We start from the raw sequence: 16,757 nt of genomic DNA, 5'->3' as shown, positions 1-16,757 counted from the left end.
TGCAGTTCTTTTTTGCATTGCTTTTTTTTTGCAACACGTGTGCGTTTCCAACGATTCGGTCGCGAACATTAGTCTGTGCAATGCTCAGTGTACATGTAATCCTGCTGATTTATTTTTGGAAACACGACTACAGGGATGTGAAACGAGTGCTGTCATCACAGACGCCGCGCAAATGGAAAAGCAATCATCCTACATCTAGCTCACTTGAAAGCATTGCTCTAAAAACAATAGCGACAGCGACAAACACAATAACTTCGATGTGGGCCAAATGAATGGAATCTCCCGTGTTCCAGAGAAATTACTAACATGAAAGCTGCATCAAATACATAAAGCAATTGAACAAAATGCTAGTTCTCCTACTGGAAAATATCCAATGTTATCTTATATAACTCGAACTCGTGCAGCGAAGACGTTCATTGCAAAAGACAGGAAAAGTGTAGGTTCTTGGTAAAATGATTGGACGGTATACCGAGCGGCGACCTGCCAGACAGCTAAAAATTGGCCAAGTAAACAGTTTCCTCCCAGAATTCAAGAAAAATGAGCGTCACTCTTCCTGATAGGGCAGTGACTGGATGTCCTGGGCAAATGTAATAGCTAAAAACTCTCTCTCTCTCTCTCTCTCTCTCTCTCTCTCTCTCTCTCTCTCTCTCTCTCTCTCTCTCTCTCTCTCTCTCTCTCTCTCTCTCTCTCGCGTTTGGGCAATAAGCATCAAGTTGTGAGTTATAACATAGGTATCAGCAACCATGCAAGCTAATGGGAATAGTGAATTGTAGGATCTGTGGACGGAACTGGTCTTTGGTGGTAATGGTGGTCTTTGTTTTGCTCTACGAAGTCTAGAATTGCTAAAAATTGAGTTGGAAAATTTGACGTCATCAATTTTGAACGGTTTTTTTTTCACTATAACTTGGCCAAAAAAGAGGTATCGATCTCAAATTTGGTATGTAGCTAGAATGCAGTAGGGACTATCACATATATTCCGATTTTTTTTTCTCGAAAATTAAAAAAAATCTTGAATTTTTCGGCGCTTATATTCAAAAATCTAGTTTTTGATTTTTGGGGGTCAGAATCCAACAATTCCTTAAATCCGAGATGGAAGTTTTTGGAAAAAACTGGAAGGTTAATGTAACATATAGTTACTTCTTATAGTCGTATGTGGTATATTTTTTTAAACGCAACCATGGGTGCGCAACTATATCGTTGAGTGTTCATGAGTAGACCACACACGTGCTTTTAACGACTTCGTTCAAAGTCGACGTCAAATGATTCGTACGAACAGCATTAACGAGGGTCAAGACATTGGAGCATGTCTCTAATGATGCTGTTAACATTGAAGTTGAGTGAAGAGGCCTTCGAATTACGTGCGCTATTAAAGGAAATAGTTCACTTTTAACATGGGGTTTTGAGCTGGAATAGCAGTTTCGTAGCTTGAGCTGAGACTAGCACAAATCAGGAGCTTTTATGGCTCAACGATCACCCTAGACGAAGATATTCCATTTCTCGTTCCGAAAAGAGTGCCTTGTAGAGGAATGCGTGCCTTGCACAGAAATGCAGCCATGTCATCGTCAGCCAATCAGCGTGCTGCTTACAGCCAATGCAGTATGCGTAGGTTTGAGCTATGCAATATGATTGGTCAATGCGTAATAAGCTTCCGCGGCAATTATTATTTTACATAGAATATAGTTCGTCCTATATTAAAATATAGAAAATAATTGTTTTTACAAAAAGGTTTTATTTTATTTCATGATTATTTTGAGCATAAAAAATCATAAATCAATAGCAAAATACTGATTTCAGGAAAGTGGACTGTTTCCTTTAACCGTCGACGAAATATGTTTTTTGGTCCGGCCAAAGTTCGATGACAGCCCGCCCACCGACCAAACGATGCTTGATACCAGATGGTTGTGCCTGCCTTTAATAACAAACAACATCATAGGATTGAACGCTTCATGTTCTCGTTTTTTATGTAGATTCTTGCATATTAAGATCAGATTTTGGATTAGATTAGAAATATTTTGGGATATTTCAGCAAATGGAATTACACATCCTGTGTGCGCCATCAAACAAGATATCGCTGAATACCTATCCAAGTGATGAAAAACTTGTTGAGAAACTAGTTGGGCCAGGGTAGGGAAAGGACCCAGTGGGAGCCAGGGTAATTTTCTGGAAGTGCTATGCTGCAAGCACAGCTCGCAAGCATTAATTGGGCTTATTCATTCAATGCCACGAAGTCCGTGAACTGAGATACCCCTAAAACGTGTAGTTTAAATGAAATGTGATTGTGTATTCATATAATATATTTATTTAATGAAACCCTGCCCATGCTGACCCCGGCAGAATCTCGCATTACATAACATAAAATAAATCATGCCACCGAGACATGCTGAGGCGTCCTTTGATTTGATACCTGGCGACCGGTTTGTTCATTTCAAATTCACATCCCCGGTTGGCGTTTTGCAAATGCATGCTATATTTCAGTGCCTGAGTGACATTGGTGTGTTTGAAAAGATCGCCCTACCTAAATCCATCTAATGCAAAGAATGGACACCTTTGCACCTGATGTGCAACTTTCATTCGTCATTTTGCCAACATTGAAGCTCGATTGTGCAGATATATGTTTCCGGACCAAGGGTATGGTATGGGGAGGGGAGCTTATACATTTTGAATGTTACAGACTTCTCACAAAAGCCATGAAGGTACCGGGTAACTTGTCCATCGTTATGCGTTAAATAGCCAGCTAGACTTATCACCATTCGTGGTTTCATTTAATTACCTTAAATGGCCAGGTGTCTCCATCCCAAGATTGACCACGAATCTCTAAGCGCTGCACCTTATCCCCAATCATTGCCATTCAGAGAGTGTCGCCACCATTGCGTAAAAATGGTGTCAACTCGGGGATCTCTGCGGCTACTGGGCAGCGTCCGTCGGCGTCCAACCAGTTCTGGGAGGCTGCCGGAGGTATAAAATGAGACGGACACCGGGACGCCCCATCATTTGCAGTGATCGAACCACCCAGCTCACTTCGTCATGAAGCTGGTAAGGATCGGACTGGCTTGGGACTGATCAGTCGGGTTAGAAGGGATTCGGATAGAGTGGCTGGAGTTTGTGCTGTGGATGTTCCTGGCAGTTATCTTATCTGATATATTCGATACTAAAAATTATCGTTAGAATGCTACTTTGGTAAATGTTTTCAAACTCTAGACTTAATCAGGAATTTATGCAATTCAAGTGTGAAAGCCAAGCGTAGCCATTTGAATTTGCAATACAATCTTAGCTACCGTCCACTGTTACGCTATAGATTCATCGCAAAGTCAGGCGCAATCGAGTTCTTTTTAAAGAAATTCTTGTTTTTTGGATAGATTCCCTAGTGAAACAATTCAAGGTGTCAACTATATCAAACATTGCAAGGTGCCTCATTTCCTATGCATCAGCTTAGCTTCACCTGTTACGTGTCTTGTTTTTCAGTTCGTTCTGTTCGCCCTGGTGGCCGTGGCTGCCTGCCAGTACGTTCCTGGCAGCGACAAGCAGGCCCAGATCGTCAAAAACCTGTACGAGGCGGCCGTGGACAACAGCTTCGTGACCGACGTGGAGACCTCCAACGGCATCCTGGTCAAGGCGTACGGCGAGAGCCTGCCGGGCCCCGAGCCGGAGACGGGCACCTCGCGCCAGAGCGGCAGCTACCAGTACGTCGCGCCCGACGGCCAGACGATCCGCGTCGAATGGGAGGCCGACGAGAGGGGCTACCGCGCCACCTCGGACGTCATTCCCGAGGGAGCCGACGGCCGGGCGGCCGCCACCGGCGAGCAGCAGTTCTAGACGGGCGCCGAGCGACGGGCCGCGTCGGTACCGACAGCCGCCGACGCGCCGGAATCGACACCAAGGAGCGCCCACCCGGACTCGAGATGTAACGTGTGATCCTGTGTAATATAAACGCCAAACGGCTTCTATATTCTGGCACATTTGCGACTTGAAATGGTTGCAAACTTCACCGTGCCTGGGTGATCTTATCATCGCATTCTGTTATTTTCTAATGACAAACTATTTTCCATCCAACCGCCTATGTACAACAGCCTCACCTTCCCATTTTCATGTTTGTATGCCATTGAGTCATGAAATACATGTCAACAACTTGATTTCCCTGGGTCTGTTTCACGAATTTCTTGTCATCAACATCGACAAAGACGGATGTTAGTTTAATTCGACGAAAGGCTGAAAAATTACAGGCTTATTTACACATTGCTATTCGTCTATCACTCTCTGGTCAGTGCACGTGGTATGAGATTAAGTGAAACTGCCTTTGTATTCTTTTACATTTCTCTATTTATTGGTATAATACGACGAATGTGATACATGTCTATTTCTTCATCCTTTTTTGTCTTATATCATATTTTCATTTTCACAAACCATTGTCAGCATTTAATGAAAGAGTTGCGGTGACATGAATATATGTGGTGTGATGAGACTGACCTTTCAATGATTTGTTTCATTTTCCACAGTCTAAATTCCAATTTCGTAGCTCCACAACTCAGCCTATTAATTTCCGAAGTAGTCATGAACGCTCGGACAGCTGTGATCAAGGCAGGTGCTACGGAATGGGATCTGCCAGTCGTGGCCTGAACTATGGGCTCCATGTTGTGAAGGCTAAAAGTGGTGCATTCTCTCACGATTTATACATTGAGACGTGTTTTTACTGTCGCGTCGTCTGGCTGCCTGGGTCTCCGTTCATCGGTGAAAGTTCATCGCTGACGTTTTTGCGATGTCGAGATGCTGCACTGCATGCGCTGCACAGAAACTCAACAAAATAAGTAGCATGATTATCAGGTGTCCTCAGTGACGCATCGCTGTTAACCGTTAGATGTTCGACCAAATAAGCCGTGCAGATTATTTTTGCCAATCAAAGATGGTCTTGTCAGGATGGCCTTGAGACAAGTCATCGCGATGACACCATCACCGGATCTCTTTATGGAAGGTGCATAGCTAAGCTGATTTGCGGTTGATGATAATTTTTTCTAACCATATTTTTGTTATTGTTATGATTAGCATTTAGCATGAGACACGTTTTGTATGTTTTTTTATTTGCCTTTATGTAGAAAAAGTAGTTGGTACCGATTGAACGAGCATAGCGACCCGTCATAGGGGCATGGGGGCCGGCCCTGCCCGGTTCCGTGACGCTTTTGAGAGGCTTATATCTCAGCAACCACTCGACCGTTTGACAAGCGGCTTTCTGCGTCAGATAGATCTATCCTTCTATCCTTCTTACTACTATCCTTCAAGCATCGAACTACTCTCGAATACATGTGGGTGACCTTCATTTCACGTGCCATGGAAACTTTGCATGTCGGTAGGCTAGGCACCCCACGAGGAACGCAGTTTCATATATCACGGTTGGGGTGCTAGTGCACGTGAGCACGTGCAAAGGTCACTTCTAGATCTCGAAAACGTCAGGCTCCGATTGCCGATTGCGCTAAAATTTGGTACACCGCTAGAGGCATGTGGCAGGGTGCCTGTCACAAGTCTGTTGGGTCTTGCTTGCACGTGCGCACGTTCAGGAGGCCGTTTCCATATATCGAGAAGGATTGGGGCAATTCAGTTTAAATTCGGTTGGATGCTAGGGAACGATTATTAGGGTAAACTGCATAATCCAGTTGGGGTCTCATATTGCACGTGGACACGTGAAGGGTGCCGTTTTTGTCAAGGACGACTGGACCAATTTTTCTCAAAGCTGGAACACCTTACACCTTTATCAATCGGCTAGATAGGTGGCCCGCACAAGTCAGTTGGGGGCTCGCAGTGTACTTTCGTTCGTCCAGGGCTCGCACTGTCTCGCTCGGTCGTTTTTCGCCCAAAAGGCGTCTTACGTCTTACTGGTGGGCTATGACGGCGCTCGTCTGAGCTAATAAAAATATTCGATGTAATATCATGAGTGTATATAGGATTCGTTTGGCGTTTATATTACACAGGATCACACGTTACATCTCGAGTCCGGGTGGGCGCTCCTTGGTGTCGATTCCGGCGCGTCGGCGGCTGTCGGTACCGACGCGGCCCGTCGCTCGGCGCCCGTCTAGAACTGCTGCTCGCCGGTGGCGGCCGCCCGGCCGTCGGCTCCCTCGGGAATGACGTCCGAGGTGGCGCGGTAACCCCTCTCGTCGGCCTCCCATTCGACGCGGATCGTCTGGCCGTCGGGCGCGACGTACTGGTAGCTGCCGCTCTGGCGCGAGGTGCCCGTCTCCGGCTCGGGGCCCGGCAGGCTCTCGCCGTACGCCTTGACCAGGATGCCGTTGGAGGTCTCCACGTCGGTCACGAAGCTGTTGTCCACGGCCGCCTCGTACAGGTTCTTGACGATCTGGGCCTCCTTGTCGCTGCCAGGCACGTACTGGCAAGCAGCCACGGCCACCAGGGCGAAGAGGACGAACTGAAAAAGAGAGGAAGTGTGAATTAACTGAAACAAGATACACAGAAATAAAGCCAAGCACACAGCAAGTCATCAAAAGCCAAAAAAGAAAATGTCATGCCATTGTCAAGTGTCAGTCATTCACGAATAGAACACGACACCAGGCCTCTGCAAAATTATTTGCCATCAACAATATGATTTGCTCTGCTGATGACTTTTCATAAGCCATAACTGCTTCCTGTTTTCACCTATCCAAAAAGGCTAGGGATTTGCAGAATTTACTTATTTCATAAACACTTGATACAATTTTTAGCTAGTTTCAAAAGACGTAACGAGCACGGTGACAAACTTTTACAAACAGCCATAGTACAGATCCCAATAGATTTTTTTAATGTCCAAAATTCATACGGTACAAAATTGCGTGCACAATTTATTCAATAGATATCAATCGAGTAATAGCATATATTTTTGCGTCCAAAAGTGATTGAGCAATCAATACGCCACTTACAAAACCCTACACCTAAATATGCCACCTCGAAAGTGAAATGGAGGAAGGTTCACAGCTTTGCTGATCGAAGTTTGAAGTGCATCCAAGATTCCAAAGAAAATCATAACTCAATACCATAAAACGTTGTCACGGGCTCCTTTCAAGCCCATAAAATATATACAATCTCGCGTTCTTTCTCACCAGCTTCATGACGACGGTGACGTTGATTGGCTGCCGGACCCGTGAGAAGTGTGAGTGTGAGCCACTGTGCACGTCTTCCCTTATATACCCGACGCCCGGCTGACCGCAACTAGTCGTGACCGGGGGGGGGGGGGGGCGGACGGGAGGGAGAGGGGGGGGGGGGGGTGTCGTCACCAATCACCAGGGGCCTCGTCACACTAATCACCAGTGCCAGAGCCGCTAATCGGCGGAGGCTGCTGTGCGGTGCACGGGTCCGGCAGTTGAGACTGGAAGCCAGGCGGGACGACGTCAGGAAAGATGTTGTCGGGCTGTATGACGGATGATAAGAGGGATGTCGGGTGGGATGACAGATGGCTAGCAGGATGTTGTTGGGCTGTATGACAGACGATTAAATGGTTGTTGTCGGACGGGAGCACTTTAAATGGCAGGCTTGACAATATTGGAACAGCGGACCATTAAATGAACCGGATACCTACATGGTGCATTATCTTGATCATTGCTTAGAAATCTGGCAAGTGGCAACCGATAATGACATGTGCATTAGCTGCTTCGATCCGCTCAAGTGACGAAGCTCAAATACTTGAACGAAGCGTTATGGCTGATTGCTCCCTCGTCATGGCCGTGATCTGACAGCAATCTCAGCCGACAGGCTTCCTCGTTTGTATATTGATAGAGACAAGTAGAAAAACACGGAACAAATAGTGCAAACATGCACTATTTGTTCCGTTTTTTTTTACTTCCTCGTTTCTTTGTTTTTGTTTTTGTCTTATTTTCTTGTCATGCTGCTCGACGTTATTCAAAGTTTTGGTAATTACAAAATGTTACACCATATGCATATGATAGGTAGATGGTTATTTACCTCCGAGAGACAGAAAAGTAACATCCCGCGCTCCGCACCTATCGAAAGCATGGTCGGATGAAACCCTCGATATGTCATCTATAACGCTCGTAAAAAGCGGCGGGTGGCGATAAACTTTTCTATACCCTCGTGAAAATGCGGTTTGCACATAACTTTAAAAAGAAATCATTCGGCGCACTGACCCATATGACCTTTGACATCTTTTTTTTACCTTACATTCTCGACATGACATGCCAGAATGGGGTTTTATTTGCTGCATTCATTTGAGCATTTGAAACTGCATTTTGAACTAAATAGTACGTGGCAAAGTTACCTATCTGTGTATTCAGACATCTGCGAAGAATCATCGGTGGGGCGTTTGATGTCTTACCGTACGCGACAAGACCCTACCTCCCTCATATGCAACATTAAATCGTTTTTAACTCTCTCCGGAACCATTGGTTTTCCACATGCGTCCCGGCCTAGGGTTGGGGGAGGGGTGGATACGACACACTTACCGTTTGCTGCTGATTGAGCTAGAGCATCGCAGAAAAACGAGCCTGCGCGCTATTACGAGACTTGGCTATTGGTACCTTTTTTCTAGGTCTCAGATTAACCCGCGACCGCCTGGGGGGGGGGGGGGGTCGGATCCGACCCCCCCCCCCCTCCGTTTTTCTTGAATAACTCAAGAACAGCTTACGCTATCAACTTGAAACTTGGCATACCTTCTCTCCCATCAATTTGACGTCTCCTGTGTAATTTTTAAGAAACAAAAATCATTTTTTTTTTAGATATATCGATTTTAATGATGTAACTACATGGCGTTTTTAGTCAAAAAGTGGTAAATGTTTAAAAAATCGCCAAAAATCAGGGTTTAAAGCAAATTGCAAATTAAGAACATGAATAGGCGCAACTTGACGAGTTCTTTAAAATGGCTATCTCGGAATTTTTCATAAAATGCGTTTATCACCCCTAAAAATCAAAAATAAACTATATTTTTTGGAAAACAGCTAATAAAATCCAAAATTTTGGAAATTTCCAAAAACCGGAACATATGTTATAGATCTCTATTAGAACATAAGATGTTCCAAATTTCAACTTTCTATCTTGATTTTTGACCCCCAAATTGTAAAAAATAGCTCCAACATGCATAGGGCATGGTAACGTCATAAGTATTTTCGTGAATTAGAGGCACTTCTGAACATCGCATGTGAAAACAAATGGCACCACTAGATTCCTGGGACAAAGCTCGTCTAGACAAGTGCATTTTTATGTCAAAAATAAAAAGTTGAAAAATTGACCTTTTTTCTCAGTCCTCGTTTAGTTATGTATGGTATAAACATTTTTTTATGCTTTCAATGCACACTTACCACCAGCACAGTGACTTGGGGTCACATATAACCATTACCATCGGATTCGGCGTGAAAAATAAGCCATAAAACATCTGTCGCACGCCCATGTAGCAGAAAGTGAAAACCGTGACCTTTCGTGACCTGACTTGACCTTGAACCGTACTTAGTATGACCCCTATACGCACATGGTACCTTCACTAGGTCTTTGAGGTCATTTTTGGTGAGTTTCGAGCAGCAGCTATCGATTCGGCTGTCCGTAAGCCTAATCATGCAAAACCCCAGAATTTGACCTTTGACCTGACCTTGACCCGAAAGTTGACCTCAATCTTAAAATCTTAAGAGTGCTTTGGGAAGGTCTCGTAGAGACCTTTCGAACGCCGCCTCGCGGGGCTCGATGCGACCATTGGTTCTCGAGATAACAGGGGGGGGGGGGTCGGATCCGACCCCCCCAGGCTGTCGTGGGTACGGAAATAGCCCAGGCGGTGCCGGGTTAACCAGTGGCCTCTGAGGTCAGATCAAGTGAACCAATGTACGAGCTCAGTTTTTGATAAATAAAAACCAAAAACGGTCGCAACGCTGCTTATTTTGGCACCATCGTGTTTTCCATGCACAGGCGCGTAGATTCATATCCCTAATTTTTGTTTGCTTAAGGTCAGCTTAAGGTGCTGACCTCGGGTTAAGGTCAGATCAGATTCACTCAGGTCACGAAGCTGGCCGGAGGAGGTCATGTTGCATATTATTCGATTCAGGAAGGTCTTACAGAGTTCATTGATGGTTTTCCTGATGTGCTAGCTCAATTTAATCAGGAGTTATTGACGAAAAATTTCTAGGACCCTTGTGACACAAAAAGCTCCTATGACCCTAGACGTGAGGTCAACGACGCAAAAGTGAAGCATCGAACCTTGCAAGGAGTGCATCATATTATGACTTCATGTGCTTGAGGTGGTTTTAGGTCATTGGCCTCTGAGGTTGCCAAAATAACGGTTTCCATATTGCTTCTGTTAACTCATCATGGTGAGGTCACGTGCCTGACCTAAACTCAGGTAACCTCTAGGAAAGTTGCGACATTTTAGGACCTTGCAGAGGTTTACTTTTGACGACATAGGTCAGGTGAGTGATCTGACCTGGCCTGAAAATGCCATTTGTGACAAAGATCTGGCGGCTTGAATCAGAACTCTGCATACCTACCGAATTTCTGGCTCCATTGACTTCTGAAAATCGCGAAAAAAAAACTTTTTAAAAATTAAAAATCGCGAAAAAAGGGGGTCCTTTGACCAGCGAGGTATACGTATATAGGTATAGGTATATAGGTATATAGGTATACTACGTATACGAAATGTGAAATCAGAACACTAAAATACCCAACTTCAAGGTCTAGGCCTTAACCCGCGCCCCACTGGGGGTCCTGGATTTTCACACCCTGTTTGGGGTGTTCGAACACTCCCTTCTAACTCGGCTCCTGGGCAAATCTGGGCAAATCTGGGGAACTTGTGCGTGCCGTTCTTTGTGACAGATGCCGTTGCCTGCGGTGCAGTTTTCTACGGTGAAGTCTGATTGTGAGCGCGCCTATATGATATATATGAAAAACTCGGCTCCTGGGCCACGCAGCGGCCTGCGGTAAGTGGCCTTCGAAAAGACGTCTAAAAAGAACAAAAACACTTTGGTCATTTTTAGGTAAGGTCAGAACTCAGAGGTCAGGTTACCAGATGTCGTCTAAGGTAAAATGTTGCCTATTTCAAAATTTTCGTAATTCCGGCACATAACTCGGGAACCAATAGAGCCACAGCGCCGCGGAAAAGCGTATTTGATAGCCCTTTTAGCGTTCCCTCTCGAACGATGTCCTTAAGATTTGAACTAGGACTAACGGTTTAGCCTCCAGAGGGCAAAAACTCGAAAAATAGCCGTTTTTACGATTTTTTACTACAATTTCTTTTGGCTGAAGAAAGGCACAGCATTCATTTTGCCAGTATCGTGTTCCTCAGGTCAAAACGCATCGAATAAGCTATATTTTGCCCTTAAAAGGTCAACTTAAAAACTTGACCTCAGATTAAGGCCATGACCCGACCCGAAAAGATAATGTTGCATATTTGTCGATTCGTATCGTCGAGCCAAACACATCTAAGGCGTTTCTATCGCTCTAGTTAGCATGTCTCTATCAGAAGTTATTAGCGAACAGCTGTTAGATACCATTCGTGACCTGAGATGACCTCCGGGACATAAAGGGGGGTTACGGGTGCCATTTTCCGGTTCAGTGTGTCATGTTTGCCTATAATTTGGTCTGGTGTTTGGAAGTGTTTAGAATGGCGATCGGCTAAAAGAGACGCCTTTCAATTTTCTCTCTCTGACTTGTAATGGAGAGGGCGCAAAATTGACCTGACCTTAGGTCACCGATATCCAAATTCCGAAATATACATTTTATACATAGTGTTACTCTTATCAATCGCTGAAAGCTTCAAGGCGATCGTTCAGTCGGTGTAGCTATGACGAAGATTGCAACTTTTCCTGAGCTGAGGTTACTTGGCGTGGCCTGGTGACCTGACCTTGAGTGACCTTAGTCTGAAATTTTTACATCATGTGCAGAGAGAAGATGTATGATAAGGTGTGTCAAAAACGGTGGCGCTCCTGTGTTTTAGATATTTTCGAAAAATCACAGGGGTATGGGGTGTTCACACACCCTCCCCCGCAGGGCGCTGGCTACAATTTACAATTGGGTCAATCATCTGATCTGGCAGCTCAACTAATGACCAAGGAGCTACAACATAATTTCGATCAGCAATCGGCTTTCTATCGTCACGGGCGGGATGCCTTTTGAAGTTATTCTTGATAATTAAATAATGCCTATCGAAAGTTACGACTGAAAATTCCTGATGACTTTCGTAATGCCACTATATAACTTCAAATGCATGATAGATTTCACACTTAAAAGCAAAAATAAAATATTATTTTCTGATAAAGCAACTGAACGCGACTTGATGAGAAATCTTAGCCGCGCCATGATCTGATTGACCTCATAAAGGCCCGCGAGAGCTTTTATCGTCACCCTCTTAATTGCTTCTTAGCTACAAGCAGTGAGCGAAATTCAAAAGGTCGTCTGTCGGGAAAGTTTGTCGGGAAATTTCGGACCTTTTACAGGCCGTTTCACAGCCTTTGCGCAGATGAAAATGTTAGGAACAAGTATGTGTATTTGTCAGACAGTGCAGCACAATGATGATATTGTCCATTTTGTTGTCCACAAAGCATCCACTGTGCACCCAGTCCGCGCAGATCGTAAGGTCCCTGATGGATCGCAGCACGTGCGCCGTTCAATTCGCGTTCATCAACCGTTCCATTATCGTTTGTTTGTCGATAGCTGAACGATCTTTTATGACTCACGAATACGCACGCGCGTCGGCAAATTTCACTTCACAAGTATGAGGCACGGTGAAACACTTCATCTTCAAAAAGTCGGCAATTGGTGGGTTCTTTTCTTCTACAGAAGCGGCGCCTTGGGGATGGCGTCGGAGACGGCGCGGTAGCCGAATTCGTCGGCCTCCCAGTCGACGCGGATCGTCTGGCCCTCGGGGGTGACGTACTGGTAGCTGCCCTTCTGGCGCGAGGTGCCCGTCTCCGGCTCCGGGCCCGGGATGCTCTCGCCAGCCGCCTGCTGGACGATGCCGTTGGTGGTTTCGACGTCACTGCGGTAGCTGTTGTCGATGGCCTGTTCGAATTCGTTTTTCAGGATCTGGGCCTCCTTGTCGCTGCCAGGCACGTACTGGCAGGCAGCCACGGCCACCAGGGCGAACAGAACGAACTGAAAAAGAGAGATGATAAGTGAATGAACATGAATGGCTTGAAGAAAAAGTGAGGGAGACACAGATATTCAACGGAACTGTATTACCTACTTATCACATTCAGCACCTTTTTACAAATAAAATGACGAAATTATGTTGGACTTACGAACGGCACACATGTATACAGAAAGATATGAAAGTGCTGTGTAAATTTATACATGAAATTCATACGTAAATTTGCTATGGTTTCTCATGAAAAATGCATAATGTTGGTGAGGAGAAGAACTACTGGCCAAGTCCAATGCCCATAGGCGGCGGAACGGGGAGGGCACCGGGGCACTGTGCCCCCCTTTGATATTGGCATTTTAACATAAGCCCTATGGGCGTTGCATGGAAAGAATGGGACCAAAAGTCGGCAGTACCCCCCCCCCTTAATTGAAGGTGTTCCACCGCCACTGCCAATGCCAACTATCCAAAATGTATGCACAATATACTACATAGTCTATACTGACTGAGGACCAGAAATAGAGTTTACAAGTAAACGGACGAAAGAAAATTGGCTTCGTCTCTGGCTAATTCCAGTAAAACTAGTACTTCTCAGAACTTGGGGACTCATTCACTATTGCTGTGGAGCGATTAGGCCGATCAGTTTTTTTTTCTGCGAGCGTTTTGGTCATTAATAACCTGTCAAAAGTTTTCGCCGAGTAAAAGTTAGGTGTCAAACTTCTCGCCGGCAGATAAAACAGTTTGATGCAAGATTACTACAACATAAGGTTGGGCAGATCGTGACGTCACGGGGGCTTGGTATATTGATTTAGTATTCAACTAGACAGCCCTAGTTAGAACTATATGGAAACGAAAGCTTTTTCGTCATGTTTCAAACATCTGATTTTATGAAAGTTGCAGCCGGAAATTCAAAATAGCACGTAATGCACCAGTTTTGATATTTGACGCAAACAGATCATGTAAATGAGAACAAAACAATTTAGGATAATACTAGCTCAGGTATTCTGGGATAAACTATAATTGCCAGATTTCCCCAAGTGGTGCAGCTGCGACATTCATATCCTGTAAAAATAAGCAATGCTTCATTTTATGTGCTTTTATGTGTCTCTGTTGCAGAATTTATAAATTTGTTCACCAATATTATAGCAACATTCAGGATAAGTTCGAGGGGATCCGGAGTATTTACAAGCGCGAGCGTGCACTTAATTTTTATTGTTTATAGCACGGTTTAGATCAGCCTTGACACTTAGGCTTGACACTTAGGTACTTTTCTCATATTATCTCGATTGCTCGAACAGTGCAAACAACAATAAAGTTATTGTGATTAATATGAAATAGCCGTAGAAGGTAACCATTTTATTTTGATAATACACATTAAATCAAATACATGACACTTAAAAGTCTCGCACAAACGCAGGCAGCAAGGCAAGGAAGCAGTTTTCTTTTGTGAAGTGGAAAGAAAACAGAAGAAAAAAGAAGTCAGTCAATCCGGAAGTCGTTGAAGGTGACGCTCAAGATTATTGAAGATAGTGCCGCTAATCTTGCGAGTAATTCTAGTACCTACCACAGCGAGGTCCTCTTCGTTCTAGCTGCAATTTGCTACGCATCGGGGAGCTGCACCCACCGAGGTAGAAAAGGACACACCACGAGCGTTTCCAGGATTGACTGGAAGACTTACTGGAGCCGAATACATCATCTTTGCGCAAAACAAATACGAAATCCAAATGGCAACCCAGAAAACCCCAAAACCACCTCTTTAATCCGTGCCGTGCTAGTGGTCTGAATTTTCTCGTAAGTGCTGGGTGGGGTGGGCGTTTTCACGCCCCTGTGTAGGCTTCTAGGCCACGTAACGACACGTGGTGAGCGGCATTCGTCATAGCGTAAAAAAAAATCATGAACAAAATGCATCTATCTTTTTTGATTGTCAAGTCAAGGGTCAGTTCACCAGAAATCGTCGAAGTTCGCCTATTTGAACAATTTCGACAAACTGGCGGCTGGCGCATGACTCGGGCATATTTAGATCTATACAGCGACGCAAAAAGGTGCATCCAATAGCTCCTTTAGCGCTCTTTTTGGAAAAGCTCTCTGATTTGACCTAAGCATTTACATTCAGGGCAAACATAAACCCGCGCCCGGGTGGGTCTCTCAGGCAACTTCTCCATGGTAGAGGGGGGGGGGAGCTTTTTTGGCCACACCAGGTTATGTCCAGAAGTAAGCAAGCTAGTAAGACGCGGTAAAAAGCAATAGAAGCTGGCTATAAAATCTTTCAGAATTGTTATGGTCATTTTTATCAGGTCATCGCTGAGGTAACTGGAGGTCACGAAATGTAAAATACCTACCTATTCATGCATTTTTGTTCCCGATTTTGACAATTTTTCACAAATCGGATAATGAAAACTGACGCATATGCCGAATCGCTATTTCGGCGAAACACGGTCTTGAGAAATAATAATAGTTCACAGGACAAAGGTCATTTGATAATTTGATCTCGAAAGATCATTTTGGAAATTTGGCTTAAGGTCAAGATGATGGCCTAACTAGAAAAGATAAGGTCATTCTGCATATCTGTCGATCCGCGTGTTGTCGAGCTGAGTAAATCTAATGGGTTTTTCACTCTTCTCATAGCACTAGCATGTTTGCATGGGTCGCGGTTGCAATTTGCCGATTGAGTGTGTCATGTTATCTTTCATTCGATGTTTCATTCGGGTGTTTAGTTGACTTTGGTCCAAAGGAGTCTTTTTCTTAGACAAGGTCAATTGGCGTGACCGAGTGACCTGACCTTAATCGACTCGGGTTATTATGATTGGCTTGATGTCATTGTGTTATTAAATGTCCAATTTAGCTGATCTAAACAAAAAAAAAATCAAACCAAAAAATGCCAGAAACAAAAACCGATAAATCGAGCCCAAAAGCGAAAAAGAGTCCGATGAAAAAAAGACTCAGAAGTCTTCAATGGAGCCGGAAATTTTGCGATTGGTTGCTGACGGACTTGCTGACGAAACGTCGTCCGTCGATCGTTTGCGAGAGGTGTCCCCTCCACTTCCGGTTGCTAGGGACTCTTGGTTGCTATGGCCTACGTCACCAGGGCTTGAACTCCTTTGCCAGATAAGATTTGGTGGGGGCTGGTTTGATGATCCATCTGTGGGTCATTGTTCGCGCCTACTTTTTTACAAGGAGCCCGAATATATAGTTTGGTATATTGAAGAGCACATCGGTCAATACCAGGCGTTAGAAGAAAAAAATTCCGGGATAAATGCATTTCGTATTTCATGCTTACTACTCAACATATTCTTTTTTTAGGGAGATAAACTTTACACAAATAGCGATTTTCACCCTTGACGTTTATTTCACTCTGTTTCACCTTGCATGGATAGACCATTAATTCACCCCTGTTTCAGTCACTGTTTCATCGCGTTTCACCGCCATTTCACTGCACCACTCACCAGTTTCATGTTGAGCTGGTCGGAGGTCCGAGGAAATCAAGCGACAGAGATGCTCGAAAGTGCTGCACTGTGCTCTGACACACGCCTGTTCTGCTTTTATACCGGCTCTCCGCCATAATCGGACTGGTTTACCGGTCACCTGGCGTCAGTTTCATGTTCTTCTCCCGTTTTACCAGGTCGAAATCCCACCACGGTGCGTTGGATAGCGCTTGCACGCTAATCTTGATCATTGACACGATTACCTCGACTGGAATGCTGTCGCAAGGATGACT

At 44.7% G+C, this 16,757-nt stretch overlaps 3 protein-coding genes across 3 annotated transcripts; 1 reads left to right on the top strand and 2 right to left on the bottom strand.

The window, feature by feature from the left end:
- The first annotated feature begins 2,629 nt into the window (after positions 1–2,629).
- On the top strand, positions 2,630–4,130 carry LOC122371666 (cuticle protein CP14.6-like). The gene is made up of 2 exons (XM_043348129.1): positions 2,630–3,033; positions 3,463–4,130. Exons 1-2 carry the CDS (start codon positions 3,025–3,027, stop codon positions 3,811–3,813), a joined length of 360 nt encoding a protein of 119 aa, XP_043204064.1. The 5' UTR covers positions 2,630–3,024; the 3' UTR covers positions 3,814–4,130.
- A 1,797-nt stretch (positions 4,131–5,927) lies between these two features.
- Positions 5,928–7,552, bottom strand: LOC122371663 (cuticle protein CP14.6-like). Its single transcript, XM_043348125.1, has 2 exons — positions 7,077–7,552; positions 5,928–6,409 (listed from the first exon to the last, which is right to left on the bottom strand). Exons 1-2 carry the CDS (start codon positions 7,083–7,085, stop codon positions 6,059–6,061), a joined length of 360 nt encoding a protein of 119 aa, XP_043204060.1. The 5' UTR covers positions 7,086–7,552; the 3' UTR covers positions 5,928–6,058.
- Positions 7,553–12,430: 4,878 nt separating this feature from the next.
- On the bottom strand, positions 12,431–16,757 carry LOC122371664 (pupal cuticle protein-like). Its single transcript, XM_043348126.1, has 2 exons — positions 16,486–16,757; positions 12,431–13,056 (listed from the first exon to the last, which is right to left on the bottom strand). The coding sequence occupies exons 1-2, from the start codon at positions 16,492–16,494 to the stop codon at positions 12,736–12,738; spliced, it is 330 nt and encodes a 109-aa protein (XP_043204061.1). The 5' UTR covers positions 16,495–16,757; the 3' UTR covers positions 12,431–12,735.

Source organism: Amphibalanus amphitrite, unplaced genomic scaffold (genome assembly GCF_019059575.1).
Source record: "Amphibalanus amphitrite isolate SeventyFive unplaced genomic scaffold, NRLGWU_Aamphi_draft 001268F_arrow, whole genome shotgun sequence".
Classification (NCBI taxonomy): Eukaryota; Metazoa; Arthropoda; class Thecostraca; order Balanomorpha; family Balanidae; genus Amphibalanus; species Amphibalanus amphitrite.
Note: the sequence above shows the minus strand (reverse complement) of the source record. Positions and strands in the feature narration are given on the sequence as shown.